This window comes from Cherax quadricarinatus, chromosome 51, assembly GCF_038502225.1.
Source record: "Cherax quadricarinatus isolate ZL_2023a chromosome 51, ASM3850222v1, whole genome shotgun sequence".
NCBI lineage: Eukaryota > Metazoa > Arthropoda > Malacostraca > Decapoda > Parastacidae > Cherax > Cherax quadricarinatus.
This window is the reverse complement of record NC_091342.1, coordinates 525,001-540,000: the sequence shown is the minus strand read 5'-3', so window position 1 is coordinate 540,000 and position 15,000 is coordinate 525,001. Positions and strand designations below refer to the sequence as shown.

At 39.6% G+C, this 15,000-nt stretch overlaps 1 protein-coding gene across 4 annotated transcripts in view; it reads left to right on the top strand.

Annotated features, from left to right (window-relative positions):
* LOC128694611 (nucleolar protein dao-5) overlaps positions 1 to 15,000 on the top strand; it is a 541,519-nt gene that overhangs the window by 11,647 nt on the left and 514,872 nt on the right. For all 4 annotated transcript variants that reach the window (XM_070095641.1, XM_070095642.1, XM_070095644.1 and 1 more), the window contains exon 3: positions 8,286 to 8,498. In XM_070095641.1, the coding sequence (XP_069951742.1) occupies positions 8,286 to 8,498 (213 nt within the window). The remainder of the gene's footprint in view (positions 1 to 8,285; positions 8,499 to 15,000) is intronic.

Here is a 15,000-nt window from a genome sequence, read left to right as displayed (position 1 = left end):
TTTGAAGCCGATGTGAAGACGCATTCTCAAGGAATAGCACAGAAACAGATATCTCAAACTAAACAAGATTAGCAAGTTGCATCCCACACACTTCAAAGCCAATCCGAACCCTCCTCTGTGATATACTAACTTTAAAAGTGAAGCTCATCCGAAGAGGTATTCTCAGGTTTCTGCATGGAAACTAATTTGTGATGTATATGTGGGACAGTGGACCACCTGCAGCAACAGCTTGGTTGACCAAGGAAACCTGGCCCATGGCCAGCTCGTGGGAGGATAACTCTCGAAACCGGTCACAGGTATATCACATTTTGGGGCACAATATGGACAAAATAACACGCGCATTGCTCAAGATAGATCCTAAACCTTCCTCTAGGCATATTGCACCATCATTTACAGTATTAAGTCAACCAGAAGAGGTATTCTCAAGTTATAGATGAAGAACTTAAACAAAACAAAAAAAAAAAAGAAAAAACGATGCTAAAAGGAATTAAGAAATTATGTATTTGAATTGGTAGGTTAGAAAAAAAGATAGTTTGAAATATGAAGAATATTAACGAGAAAAAGTTTCTAGGGGGGAAGGAAAAAACCAATTGGTCACAAGGATCATAGGAAATAATTTTCAGTCCTAGGGTGGTAGGAAAATTAAATGAGCTAGATGTTGAAAAGATGGAGGCAATCTTAGACTTTATTCGGATTATAAACTGAGGGTTAATAACTCCTGATAACCCAAGAAAGCCAAACAATGTAGTTTCAACTGCTGGGATTCCATGGTTCTCTTTCCTTGGATGCATCCCATAACCATCAGCTGTGATGAATGGTCTTGAAAACCGACAAGTTGAAGAATTGAGACACTTATGCAACATATGGGAATCTTTATTGAAGAAACGTTTCGCCACAATGAGGCTTCAACAGTCCAATACAAAGAAATGGGTAAGGAGAGGAGGAGTTTGAGGTAATCAGTCCCTCAGCTTGGAATCGATGTGTTCAGTCCATCACTCTTGTAGGAAGTACAGCATAGGACTAGAGAGGTGGCTTATATACTGCAGTCAGGTGAGTCGAAGCAGGAGGAAGTGGGATCACAGTGGGACCTGCCACTAGTGTAAGTAGGTCGTTGTCCAAAGGTTGGACAAGACCATTCATGAAATTAAGACAAATGTGCAACATCTGGGTATCTTTATTGTAGACGTTTTGCCATCCAGTGGCTTTATCAAAACAAATTCTAGGACATAACTTGAAGACAGTAGAACTATGTACAGAAGATGAGGTAATCAGTCCCTCAACCTAGGAGTAGGTGCGAAGAGCACCATAGTCATGGAGATTTTGAAGCAGAAGAAAGGAGCCTGGCGCTTATATAGTAACGTCAGGTGTAGCAGACGAGGGCATAGTCACTGGTAGGCGGGATTTCCCAGTGGAAGTAGGTCCTTCCCAAAGAGATGGGTTAGTTGTAGTAGTAGTTGTCATAGCCGTGAAGGTTATGTACATGTCCTCAGAATCAAGATTCCATGATGTTGCAGTGTCTGACAAGTTGTGTAAGAATGGTATATAATACCGACAAGATGAAATTAAGACAAATGTGCAACATCTGGGTATCTTTATTGTAGACGTTTCGCCATCCAGTGGCTTTATCAATACAAATTCTAGGACATAACTTGAAGACAGTAGAACTATGTACAGAAGATGAGGTAATCAGTCCCTCAACCTAGGAGTACGTGCGAAGAGCACCATAGTCGTGGAGATTTTGAAGCAGAAGAAATCCCGCCTACCAGTGACTATGCCCTCATCTGCTACACCTGACGTTACTATATAAGCGCCAGGCTCCTTTCTTCTGCTCCAAAATCTCCACGACTATGGTGCTCTTCGCACCTACTCCTAGGTTGAGGGACTGATTACCTCATCTTCTGTACATAGTTCTACTGTCTTCAAGTTATGTCCTAGAATTTGTATTGATAAAGCCACTGGATGGCGAAACGTCTACAATAAAGATACCCAGATGTTGCACATTTGTCTTAATTTCATCTTGTCGGTACGTGTATTATATACCACTCTTACACAAGACCATTCATCACAAATGGAAACCAAGCCTGTGCACATACTATGCACTTGGTATCTGCAGGCATGGGAAATCTGGAAAAACAGACAGGACGTGCAACTATGACCACCCTAGAAAATGCCGTGCCCATATGACAACAGGAAAATGCAAACTCCCTTCCTGTAAGCTTTTTCACCCTGAAATGTGTACCTCTTCAGTACAGGAAAGACTGTGCTATAACTTAAATTGCCAGGCACACCATCTAAAGGGGACAAAAAGATACAAAACATCCAGGCCATGGGAAAACCTGGGTAGCCACAGCCACTCAAGAGGGAGAGGTTTTTTAGTGCCAGGAAGGAAAAAAAAACAAACTGGCAGGAAATGGCAGAAATCGTACACCAAATCCAGTCATTCCTGGAGTGGAACCACAGTCGATGGCCTCCACTCCAAACCAACAGATACAGATACTAATGCCGGAAAAAAAATCCCCCCCCCCCCAGTACCAACAATACAACCAGTCCGATGACATTCTTCTTTGCAAATATACAGGGTCTAAAGCCAGCAACAAACAACAAAATACCTTTCATCCGTGGACTGCTTGCAGAGGCAAAGGCAATGTTCGCGGCTTTCACTGAGACCCACATAAAGGATCACTTGGACAACGAAATATGGATCCCAGGTTACAACCTATACAGATGTGACAGAGTGAACAGGCAAAAGGGGGGGGGGGTTGGTCTGTACATTGCAGAGTCACTTGTTTGCACAGAACTGCTTAATGCCTCAAATGATGTAGTGGAAGTTTTAGCAGTAAAGGTTGAGAACCAAAACCTAGTCATTGTGGTAGTCTACAAGCCTCCAGATGCAACATACCAGCAATTCCAGGAACAGCTGTTAAAAATTGACCACTGTCTGGAAAATCTTCCAGCTCCTGCACCCAACATCTTGCTCCTGGGGGATTTCAACTTAAGGCACCTAAAATGGAGGAATATAGCAAATAATATTGTTGCAGTAATAACACCAGGAGGCAGCTCTGATGAAAACTCACACTCACACGAGCTTTTAAATCTCTGCACAAAATTCAATTTAAACCAGCAAATAATAGAGCCTACTAGACTGGAGAATACACTAGACCTCATCTTCACTAACAATGATGATCTGATAAGAAATGTCACCATATCAAAAACAATATACTCAGATCACAACATAATTGTGGTTCAGACATGTATGCGTGGAGCCCCAGACCGACATAATGAGATTAGTCACGAGGGAGCATTCACCAAATTCAACTTCAATAACAAAAACATAAAGTGGGACCAAATAAACCAAGTCCTAACCGATATAAGCTGGGAAGATATACTAAGCAACACAGACTCCAACTTATGCCTAGAACAGATTAACTTGGTGGCACTCGATGTATGCACAAGGCTTATTCCTCTAAGAAAAAGGAGGAGTAGATGTAAAATAGAAAGAGACAGGCGCTCCCTTTACAGGCGACGGAAAAAGAATAACAGAGCGGCTAAAAGAGGTCAATATATCTGAAATGCGTAGGGAGACACTGGTCAGAGAAATAGCAAGCATTGAACTTAAGCTAAAGGAATCTTATAGGAGTCAGGAATCGCGGGAAGAACTAAAAGCCATAAATGAAATCGAAAGAAACCCAAAGTATTTCTTCTCCTATGCCAAATCAAAGTCGAGAACAACGTCCAGTATTGGGCCCCTACTTAAACAAGATGGGTCCTACACAGATGACAGCAAGGAAATGAGTGAGCTACTGAAGTCCCAATATGACTCAGTTTTTAGCAAGCCGCTAACCAGACTGAGAGTCGAAGATCAAAATGAATTTTTTATGAGAGAGCCACAGAATTTGGTTAACACAAGCCTATCCGATGTTATCCTGACGATAAATGACTTCGAACAGGCAGTAAATGACATGCCCAGGGCCAGACTCATGGAACTCCATGTTCATCAAGAACTGCAAGAAGCCCCTATCACGAGCCTTTTCCATCCTATGGAGAGGGAGCATGGACACGGGGGTCGTCCCACAGTTACTAAAAACAACAGACATAGCCCCACTCCACAAAGGGGGCAGTAAAGCAACAGCAAAGAACTACAGACCGATAGCACTAACATCCCATATAAAAATCTTTGAAAGGGTCCTAAGAAGCAAGATCACCACCCATCTAGAAACCCATCATTTACACAACCCAGGGCAACATGGGTTTAGAACAGGTCGCTCCTGTCTGTCTCAACTATTGGATCACTACGACAAGGTCCTAGATGCACTAGAAGACAAAAAGAATGCAGATGTAATATATACAGACTTTGCAAAAGCCTTCGACAAGTGTGACCATGGCGTAATAGCGCACAAAATGCGTGCTAAAGGAATAACAGGAAAAGTCTGTCGATGGATCTATAATTTCCTCACTAACAGAACACCTAGAGTAGTTGTCAACAGAGTAAAGTCCGAGGCAGCTACGGTGAAAAGCTCTGTTCCACAAGGCACAGTACTCGCTCCCATCTTGTTCCTCATCCTCATATCCTACATAGACAAGGATGTCAGCCACAGCACCGTGTCTTCCTTTGCAGATGACACCCGAATCTGCATGACAGTGTCTTCCATTGCAGACACTGCAAGGCTCCAGGCGGACATCAACCAAATCTTTCAGTGGGCTGCAGAAAACAATATGAAGTTCAACGATGAGAAATTTCAATTGCTCAGATATGGTAAACACGAGGAAATTAAATCTTCATCAGAGTACAAAACAAATTCTGGCCACAAAATAGAGCGAAACACCAACGTCAAAGACCTGGGAGTGATCATGTCGGAGGATCTCACCTTCAAGGACCATAACATTGTATCAATCGCATCTGCTAGAAAAATGACAGGATGGATAATGAGAACCTTCAAAACTAGGGAGGCCAAGCCCATGATGACACTCTTCAGGTCACTTGTTCTATCTAGGCTGGAATATTGCTGCACACTAACAGCACCTTTCAAGGCAGGTGAAATTGCTGACCTAGAAAATGTACAGAGAACCTTCACGGCGCGCATAACGGAGATAAAACATCTCAATTACTGGGAGCGCTTGAGGTTCCTAAACCTGTATTCCCTGGAATGCAGGCGGGAGAGATACATGATTATATTCACCTGGAAAATCCTAGAGGGACTAGTACCGAACTTGCACACGAAAATCACTCACTACGAAAGCAAAAGACTTGGCAGACAATGCAACATCCCCCCAATGAAAAGCAGAGGTGTCACTAGCACTTTAAGAGACCATACAATAAGTGTCAGGGGCCCGAGACTGTTCAACTGCCTCCCAGCATACATAAGGGGGATTACCAACAGACCCCTGGCAGTCTTCAAACTGGCACTGGACAAGCACCTAAAGTCGGTTCCTGACCAGCCGGGCTGTGGCTCGTACGTTGGTTTGCGTGCACCCAGCAGTAACAGCCTGGTTGATCAGGCTCTGATCCACCAGGAGGCCTGGTCACAGACCAGGCCGCAGGGGCGTTGACCCCCGGAACTCTCTCCAGGTAAACTCCAGGTAAACATCTGTCAGACACAGCAGCATCATGGGATCTTGGTACAAAGACTTCAGTGCTTGTCCAGCCTTTGGACTACGACCTACTTACACTAGTGGCAGGTCCCACTGTGATCCCGCCTCCTCCTGCTTCGACTCACCTGACTGCAGTATATAAGCCACTTCTCTGGTCCTATGCTGTATTTCCTACAAGACTGTAGGATTGAACACATCAATTCCAGGCTGAGGGACTAATTACCTCAAACTCCTTCTCTCCTTACCCGTTTCTACTTTGTATTGGACTGAAGCCTCTGTGTGGCGAAATGTTTCTTCAATAAAGATTCCCATATGTTGCATAAGTGTCTCAATTCTTCAAGCATCAGCTGATAAATAGGTACATACTGCTAAGGTGAACAAGGGTAACAGGTGAAAGAAAACATGCTGATCATCTCTGCCTGCCTCAGGACTGAACACTGGTTATCCAGAAGGGAGATTGACACCAATCAATCCATCCATCGTCATTCTGTCATGCAGGAGCCGCGGCATGTCAGTGGTACATCTAGCAAAATAAGCAGACTCTTGGGTGTCACTACCGCCCGGCTCTGGCTGAGTTATAAGTATCTTTGGCAGGTTAATTAAATCACCACCAGGTGTCGACCAAACGAAAAGTAAACTTTGCTAGATGAACTATTGTCAGACTTTGCTTCATTATGTACTGGAATGCGATGAAATTAATTATTTCAGGCTCTTCAAACAAACCTATGGCATGGGAATGGGGTCCCCCATCAGTGCTGTCTTAGCCAACTTGTACATGGAACACCTAGAGTCCGAACACTTCGCCAACATCATCCCTTCAAGCATCACCTGGTTACGTTATGTGGATGACGTCCTCGTAATAAGTCCCAAATGTTTTGATGTATGGAATCTTCAGGCAAGGCTCAACGCAGTTGAACCGGCGATCCTGTTTACACTAGAAGAAGAGTCCAGTGACAAGCTACCTTTCCTAGACGTCCTCATTCACAAAGTAAATAACAACAGAAGATTTCAAGTTTATCGGAAACCTATAAATAAAAATGATCTCACACACTTCTATTCCAGTCAAGATACTAAGACCGAAAGAGGCATCATCATCGGATTTTTCTTGAGAGCATACCAAATCTGTAGTCCTGAGTTTCTTGATGAGGAATGTACATACATTCACCAAACCTTCACTGATTTACATTTTCCTTTCTTTTTCATCAAAGATTGCAAGAAAAGAGCTCTTCAGATCATTAATTCTCCACGCACCAACACCACTCCTAACAAAGTTATAATTCTTCCCAACAGCCAGGTTGCACTGAATGTTTCTAAAGCACTTTCACAAACTAACACCAGAGTTGCCATCGCTTCTGGCACTTCAGTGAAAGATCTAACCAGAACGAAATCCAAGCACCACGAACCAGTCAACACTTGGACTTACACTATACCCTGTGGAGGCTGCGACAAGATTTATGTAGGTGAAACAGCAAGAAACCTCAACACCCACCTCAATGAACACATTTACGCATGTAGGAACGATAACTTGAACAGCGCCTGTGTACGACACCAAAATTCCACCAGTCATCTCATGAAATTCAGGGACGCCCAATTAGTGATCAAAGAAACTAATTTTCGCAGATGCAAGTGCCTTGAATCTTCACTAATAGCTGTTTCTAATACAATTAAACAAAACAAAGGCAGCTTCACCATCTCTGAAGTCTTAGCAAGAATCCTCCTGAAAACAGTAAACCCTGCCATCACATAGTCTCTCCTGTTAATACTAAACAAAGCACATTACAGAGAATGAACATTGAAACAGGCCTTCTCTATCCAGCCTCCAATAGAAATATTTGTCTAACCTATTTTTATGTTACCCAAGTTATAGCTTTTATATCCTTTTACTCATGTGCGAGTTAATTGTTCTAACATATTGTATTACTACTACTTCTACTACAACTTGTATCACTACTACTACTACTACCACTAGTATTGCACCTCTCTCTGTGCCTATATATACCTTCTGTGTCCATGTACTGCTTGTAATGGCTTGACAAAGCTCCTGGAGAGTGAAACGTTGCCACAATAAAAATGTCACATTAGTTGCACTTGTGTCCTTTTACTTTACATATCAAAACTTTGCGGTCCAGTCCCTGGACCTATTTTGTACCTCAATAGAAATAACTCAAAGACCCCAATGGAAATAAGTCACATTGTCTGACTTTTTTGGGTTATCCTAGGTAATCTACACATATGCTGTTATGTATGATGATTTTGTGTAACTGTACGTATTTATGTCTACCTGTACCTAAGTAAAAACTTACTTAATCTTTTTCACTACCACCCACAGGATGGGTATGTGGTGCATAATAAAGATGTTAAACTAATAAAAAAACAAAATCCTCTCTATCATGAAAAGGATAACCCCAGAAAATTCAGAGAAAGTGACTTATTTCTGTTGGGATCTATCAAATATCCAGGAACCCCAATGGAAATAATTCACTTTGACTTTTTTTGGGTTATCTTAGGTGATTTACACTATGTATGATAATTGTACTTGTGTGTACTTGTGCCTAAATAAATTTACTTACTAACACATGATAATTTGACTAAAACATTAACTTCGAATGTTGCCATAATTATACATTAGTTTTGTTGCCTTTCCGTTACTTTCACATTTCCCGTATTATTAAAAATCATGTTTTTCTGTTTCTTAGGGGTCTGCAGGGGTGATTTGCACATGTCCCTATGGCGGTGGGGATGGCAGACCGGCTTCTGAGAAGGACAATTTATCCCTCCCCAGTCCATCCCTCTTTAGGAACTCCCGGGAATCTGAAAGCTGGCAGAAAGATAGGCCTAATGGGCATGAGGTGCCCAGATATACACGCCATCGGTACCGTCGCAGTATTAGCTTGGGACAAATTTTACAGGTAATTATAAAAATCAGAGGTAACACATCTTTCTTTATTATTGTTATGCTTTTTTTATCAACCAATAGTGAGACAATAGTCACAGTAAGACTTCATAGTAGTAACATAATAGTGACCTTCACAGCAGTGAGACTAGTGACTTTTACAATAGTGACACTAGTGATTATGATACAGCCTCCCCTCACTTAGCGACGTACTCGTTTGCTGATGCCTCGGACTTACGACGGGCTCTCTGACCAGTACAGTGGACCCCCAGTTAACGACATTAATCCGTTCCAGAGAGCTTGTCTTTAACCATTCTGTCGTTATCCGAATTAATTTTCCCCATAAGAAATATTGGAAATCCAATTAATCCATTCCAGACACCCAAAAGTATTAAACAAAATAATTTTTTTACATGAAATATACATTTGTCTACACAGAAAACAATGAGACATGCAGAATAAACAATACTAAAATGAAACTTACCTTTATTGAAGAGTTATTGATGAGTGATGAGACAGGAGGAGGGGAGAGGATGGAGTGTGTTATTGTTTGGAAGAGGAATCCCCTTCCATAAGGACTTTAGGTACCAAGTCCTTTTCCAGGGTTACCTCCCTTCTTTGTTTTTTAATGCCACTAGGACCAGCTTGAGAGCCACTGGACCCCTGTCACACCTAAAATCTGTCCAGAGAGCTCTATTTCTGGTATCTCTAAGATTTCCCTAAAATGGGACACAACATTGTCATTGTAAAAGTCACCAGCACGGCTTGCAACAGCTGTGTCAGGGTGATTTTCATTCATAAATGTTTGCACCTTTGTCCACATTGAAGAAGGCAACTTCCTCCATCTCTCTTCCCCCTCCTCAGAAGGAAATTCCTGAGCTGTGGTCTGTTGCTGCTGCACCTCAAGCTCTTGCAGTGAAAACTTTCCTACCTTTATCTAAATACCGTTCACATATATGCTTCAATGTAAACACTTGATCCACACATCCTTTACCCACTCTAAAGCCTTCTTGCTCATCTGCAATCCTACTCTCTGTCTTACCTCTAAATCTTTCAATAATAGCTCTGCTGTACACTTTACCTGGTATACTCAGTAAACTTCTTTCAACAAACCGGCCGTATTCCACTGAAAGTTTCTATTTTTAAATTTAGTAAATTATACAGGAGAAGGGGTTACTAGCCCCTTGCTCCCACTCAATAAATTTATTCCCCTATAATTTTTGCAGTCTCTTTTGTCCACCTTCCCTTTATATAAAGGAACTATACATGCTCTCTGCCAATCCCTAGGTACCTTCCCCTCTTTCATACATTTATTAAACAAAAACACCAACCGCTCCAAAACTATAAACCCCCCTGCTTTTAACATTTCTGTCATGATCCCATCAGTTCCAGCTGCTTTACCCCCTTTCATTCTACGTAATGCCTCCCGCACCTCCACCGCACTCATATATATATATATATATATATATATATATATATATATATATATATATATATATATATATATATATATATATATATATATATATATATACATATATATATATATATATATATATATATATATATATATACATATATATATATATATATATATATACATATATATATATATATACATATATATATATATATATATACATATATATATATATATATATATATATATATATATATATATATATATATATATATATATATATATACATATACATATATATACATATATATATATAACTACATATATATATATATATATACACATATATATATATACATATATATATATATATATATATACATTATATATATATACATATATATATATATATACATATATATATATATATATATATATATATATATATATATATATATATATATATATATATATATATATATATATATATATATATATATATATATATATATATATATATATATATATGCAGTAATTTCATGCACTGGTCAGGGAGGTATACCATCTTTTAGGAGTGAAGAAGAGCAGAATGTAAGTGTGGGGGAGGTACGTGAGGCATTACGTAAAATGAAAGGGGGTAAAGCAGCTGGAACTGATGGGATCATGACAGAAATGTTAAAAGCAGGGGGGGATATAGTGTTGGAGTGTTTGGTACTTTTGTTTAATAAATGTATGAAAGAGGGGAAGGTACCTAGGGATTGGCGGAGAGCATGTATAGTCCCTTTATATAAAGGGAAAGGGGACAAAAGAGACTGTAAAAATTATAGAGGAATAAGTTTACTGAGTATACCAGGAAAAGTGTACGGTAGGGTTATAATTGAAAGAATTAGAGGTCAGACAGAATGTAGGATTGCAGATGAGCAAGGAGGTTTCAGAGTGGGTAGGGGATGTGTAGATCAAGTGTTTACATTGAAGCATATATGTGAACAGTATTTAGATAAAGGTAGGGAAGTTTTTATTGCATTTATGGATTTAGAAAAGGCATATGATAGAGTGGATAGAGGAGCAATGTGGCAGATGTTGCAAGTATATGGAATAGGTGGTAAGTTATTAAATGCTGTAAAGAGTTTTTATGAGGATAGTGAGGCTCAGGTTAGCGTGTGTAGAAGAGAGGGAGACTACTTCCCGGTAAAAGTAGGTCTTAGACAGGGATGTGTAATGTGACCATGGTTGTTTAATATATTTATAGATGGGGTTGTAAAAGAAGTAAATGCTAGGGTGTTCGGGAGAGGGGTGGGATTAAATTATGGGGAATCAAATTCAAAATGGGAATTAACACAGTTACTTTTTGCTGATGATACTGTGCTTATGGGAGATTCTAAAGAAAAATTGCAAAGGTTTGTGGATGAGTTTGGGAATGTGTGTAAAGGTAGAAAGTTGAAAGTGAACATAGAAAAGAGTAAGGTGATGAGGGTATCAAATGATTTAGATAAAGAAAAATTGGAAATTAAATTGGGGAGGAGGAGTATGGAAGAAGTGAATGTTTTCAGATACTTGGGAGTTGACGTGTCGGCGGATGGATTTATGAAGGATGAGGTTAATCATAGAATTGATGAGGGAAAAAAGGTGAGTGGTGCATTGAGGTATATGTGGAGTCAAAAAACGTTATCTATGGAGGCAAAGAAGGGAATGTATGAAAGTATAGTAGTACCAACATTCTTATATGGGTGTGAAGCTTGGGTGGTAAATGCAGCAGCGAGGAGACGGTTGGAGGCAGTGGAGATGTCCTGTCTAAGGGCAATGTGTGGTTTAAATATTATGCAGAAAATTCGGAGTGTGGAAATTAGGAAAAGGTGTGGAGTTAATAAAAGTATTAGTCAGAGGGCAGAAGAGGGGTTGTTGAGGTGGTTTGGTCATTTAGAGAGAATGGATCAAAGTAGAATGACATGGAAAGCATATAAATCTATAGGGGAAGGAAGGCGAGGTAGGGGGTCATCCTCGAAAGGGTTGGAGAGAGGGGGTAAAGGAGGTTTTGTGGGCAAGGGGCTTGGACTTCCAGCAAGCGTGTGTGAGCGTGTTAGATAGGAGTGAATTGAGACGAATGGTACTTGGGACCTGACGATCTGTTGGAGTGTGAGCAGGGTAATTTTAGTGAAGGGATTCAGGGAAACCGGTTATTTTCATATAGTTGGACTTGAGTCCTGGAAATGCGAAGTACAATGCCTGCACTTTAAAGGAGGGGTTTGGGATATTGGCAGTTTGGAGGGATATGTTGTGTATCTTTATACCTATATGCTTCTAAACTGTTGTATTCTGAGCACCTCTGCAAAAACAGTGATTATGTGTGAGTGTGGTGAAAGTGTTGAATGATGATGAAAGCATTTTCTTTTTGGGGATTTTCTTTCTTTTTTGGGTCACGCTGCCTCGGTGGGAGACGGCCGACTTGTTGAAAAAAAAATATATATATATATATGTATTATAATATATATATATATATATATATATATATATATATATATATATATATATATATATATATATATATATATATATATATATATAAATATATATAATATATATATAATATATATATATATATATATATATATATATATATATATATATATATATATATGTTTGTATATATATATATATATGTATATATATATATATATATATATATATATATATACAGTGGACCCCCGCATAGCGAACTTAATCCGTGCAAGAGGGCTGGTCGTTATGCGAAATGTTCGCTATGCGAATTAATTTTCCCCATAAGAAATAATGGAAATAAAATTAATCCGTGCAAGACACCCAAAAGTATGAAAAAAAATTTTTTTTACCACAAAAAAATGTTAATTTTAGTACACACAAACTGAAAAAGGCATGCACAATTACATGACACTTACTTTTATTGAAGATCTGGTGATGATTGATGGGATGGGAGGAGGGGAGAGAGAGTGTTAGTGTTTAGAAGGGGAATCCCCTTCCATTAGGACTTGAGGTAGCAAGTCCTTTTCCGGGGTTACTTCCCTTCTTCTTTTAATGCCACTAGGACCAGCTTGAGAGTCACTGGACCTCTGTCGCACAACAAATCTGTCCATAGAGCTCTGTACCTCCCGTTCCTTTACGATTTGTCTAAAATGGGCCATAACATTGTCATTGAAATAGTCACCAGCACGGCTTGCAACAGCTGTGTCAGGGTGATTTTCATCCATAAAGGTTTGCAGTTCAACCCACTGTGCACACATTTCCTTAATTTTTGAAGTAGGCACAATGGATTCCACAACTGGCATAGGCTTCTCAGGGTTAGCCCCAAACCCTTCAAAATCTTTCTTAATTTCCATACTAATTCTCACCCTTTTTACCACAGGGTTGGCACTAGAAGCTTTCTTGGGGCCCATGATCACTTATTTTCCAGAAACAGCACCGAAAACACTGTAATAATACGAAATATTCCGAGTGTATGCTTGAATGTTACCGCGGAGGCTGGCTGGTAAACAATGGGACGGGCGGCACATGTGAGGCTGGCTGAGGCCGCACATTGGACGCGTCTCGGACGAAGGTCGCTGAGCGGGTTTTTGTCCACTATGCGGGGCAAAATTTTGGCGAACAAAGCGTTCGCTATGCGGATTGTTCGCTATGCAAGGCGTTCGCTATGCGGGGGTCCACTGTATATATATATATATATATATAAATATATATATATATATAAATAAATATATATAAATATATATATATATATATATATATGCGAAACAACCACTCTGAAAGAATAGAGAAATTCCAAGCGCTTTCGTGACTACTCACATTATCAAGGCGCTTGGAATTCTTTCAGAGTGGTTGTTTTGCATATTTTGAAATCACCTGTTTACTGTGATCTTATTGCATATATATATACTATATATATATATATATATATATATATATATATATATATTAGAATATATATATATATATATATATATATATATATATATATATATATATATATATATATATATATATATAGATATATATATATATATATATATATATATATATATATATATATATATATATATATATATATAATTGTATATAATATATATAATATTTATTTATATATATATAATATATTTACATATAAATATATATATATATATACCTGGAGTTTACCTGGAGAGAGTTCCGGGGGTCAACGCCCCCGCGGCCTGGTCTGTGACCAGGCCTCCTGGTGGATCAGAGCCTGATCAACCAGGCTGTTGCTGCTGGCTGCACGCAAACCAACGTACGAGCCACAGCCCGGCTGGTCAGGAACCGACTTTAGGTGCTTGTCCAGTGCCGGCTTGAAGACTGCCAGGGGTCTGTTGGTAATCCCCCTTATGTATGCTGGGAGGCAGTTGAACAGTCTCGGGCCCCTGACACTTATTGTATGGTCTCTTAATGTGCTAGTGACACCCCTGCTTTTCATTGGGGGGATGGTGCATCGTCTGCCAAGTCTTTTGCTTTCGTAGTGAGTGATTTTCGTGTGCAAGTTCAGTACTAGTCCCTCTAGGATTTTCCAGGTGTATATAATGATGTATCTCTTCCGCCTGCGTTCCAGGGAATACAAGTTTAGGAACCACAAGCGCTCCCAGTAATTGAGGTGTTTTATCTCCGTTATGCGCGCCGTGATGGTTCTCTGTACATTTTCTAGGTCAGCAATTTCACCTGCCTTGAAAGGTGCTGTTAGTGTGCAGCAATATTCCAGCCTAGATAGAACAAGTGACCTGAAGAGTGTCATCATGGGCTTGGCCTCCCTAGTTTTGAAGGTTCTCATTATCCATCCTGTCATTTTTCTAACAGATGCAATTGATACAATGTTATGGTCCTTGAAGGTGAGATCCTCCGACATGATCACTCCCAGGTCTTTGATGTTGGTGTTTCGCTCTATTTTGTGGCCAGAATTTGTTTTGTACTCTGATGAAGATTTAATTTCCTCGTGTGTACCATATCTGAGTAATTGAAATTTCTCATCGTTGAACTTCATATTGTTTTCTGCAGCCCACTGAAAGATTTGGTTGATGTCCGCCTGGAGCCTTGCAGTGTCTGCAATGGAAGACACTGTCATGCA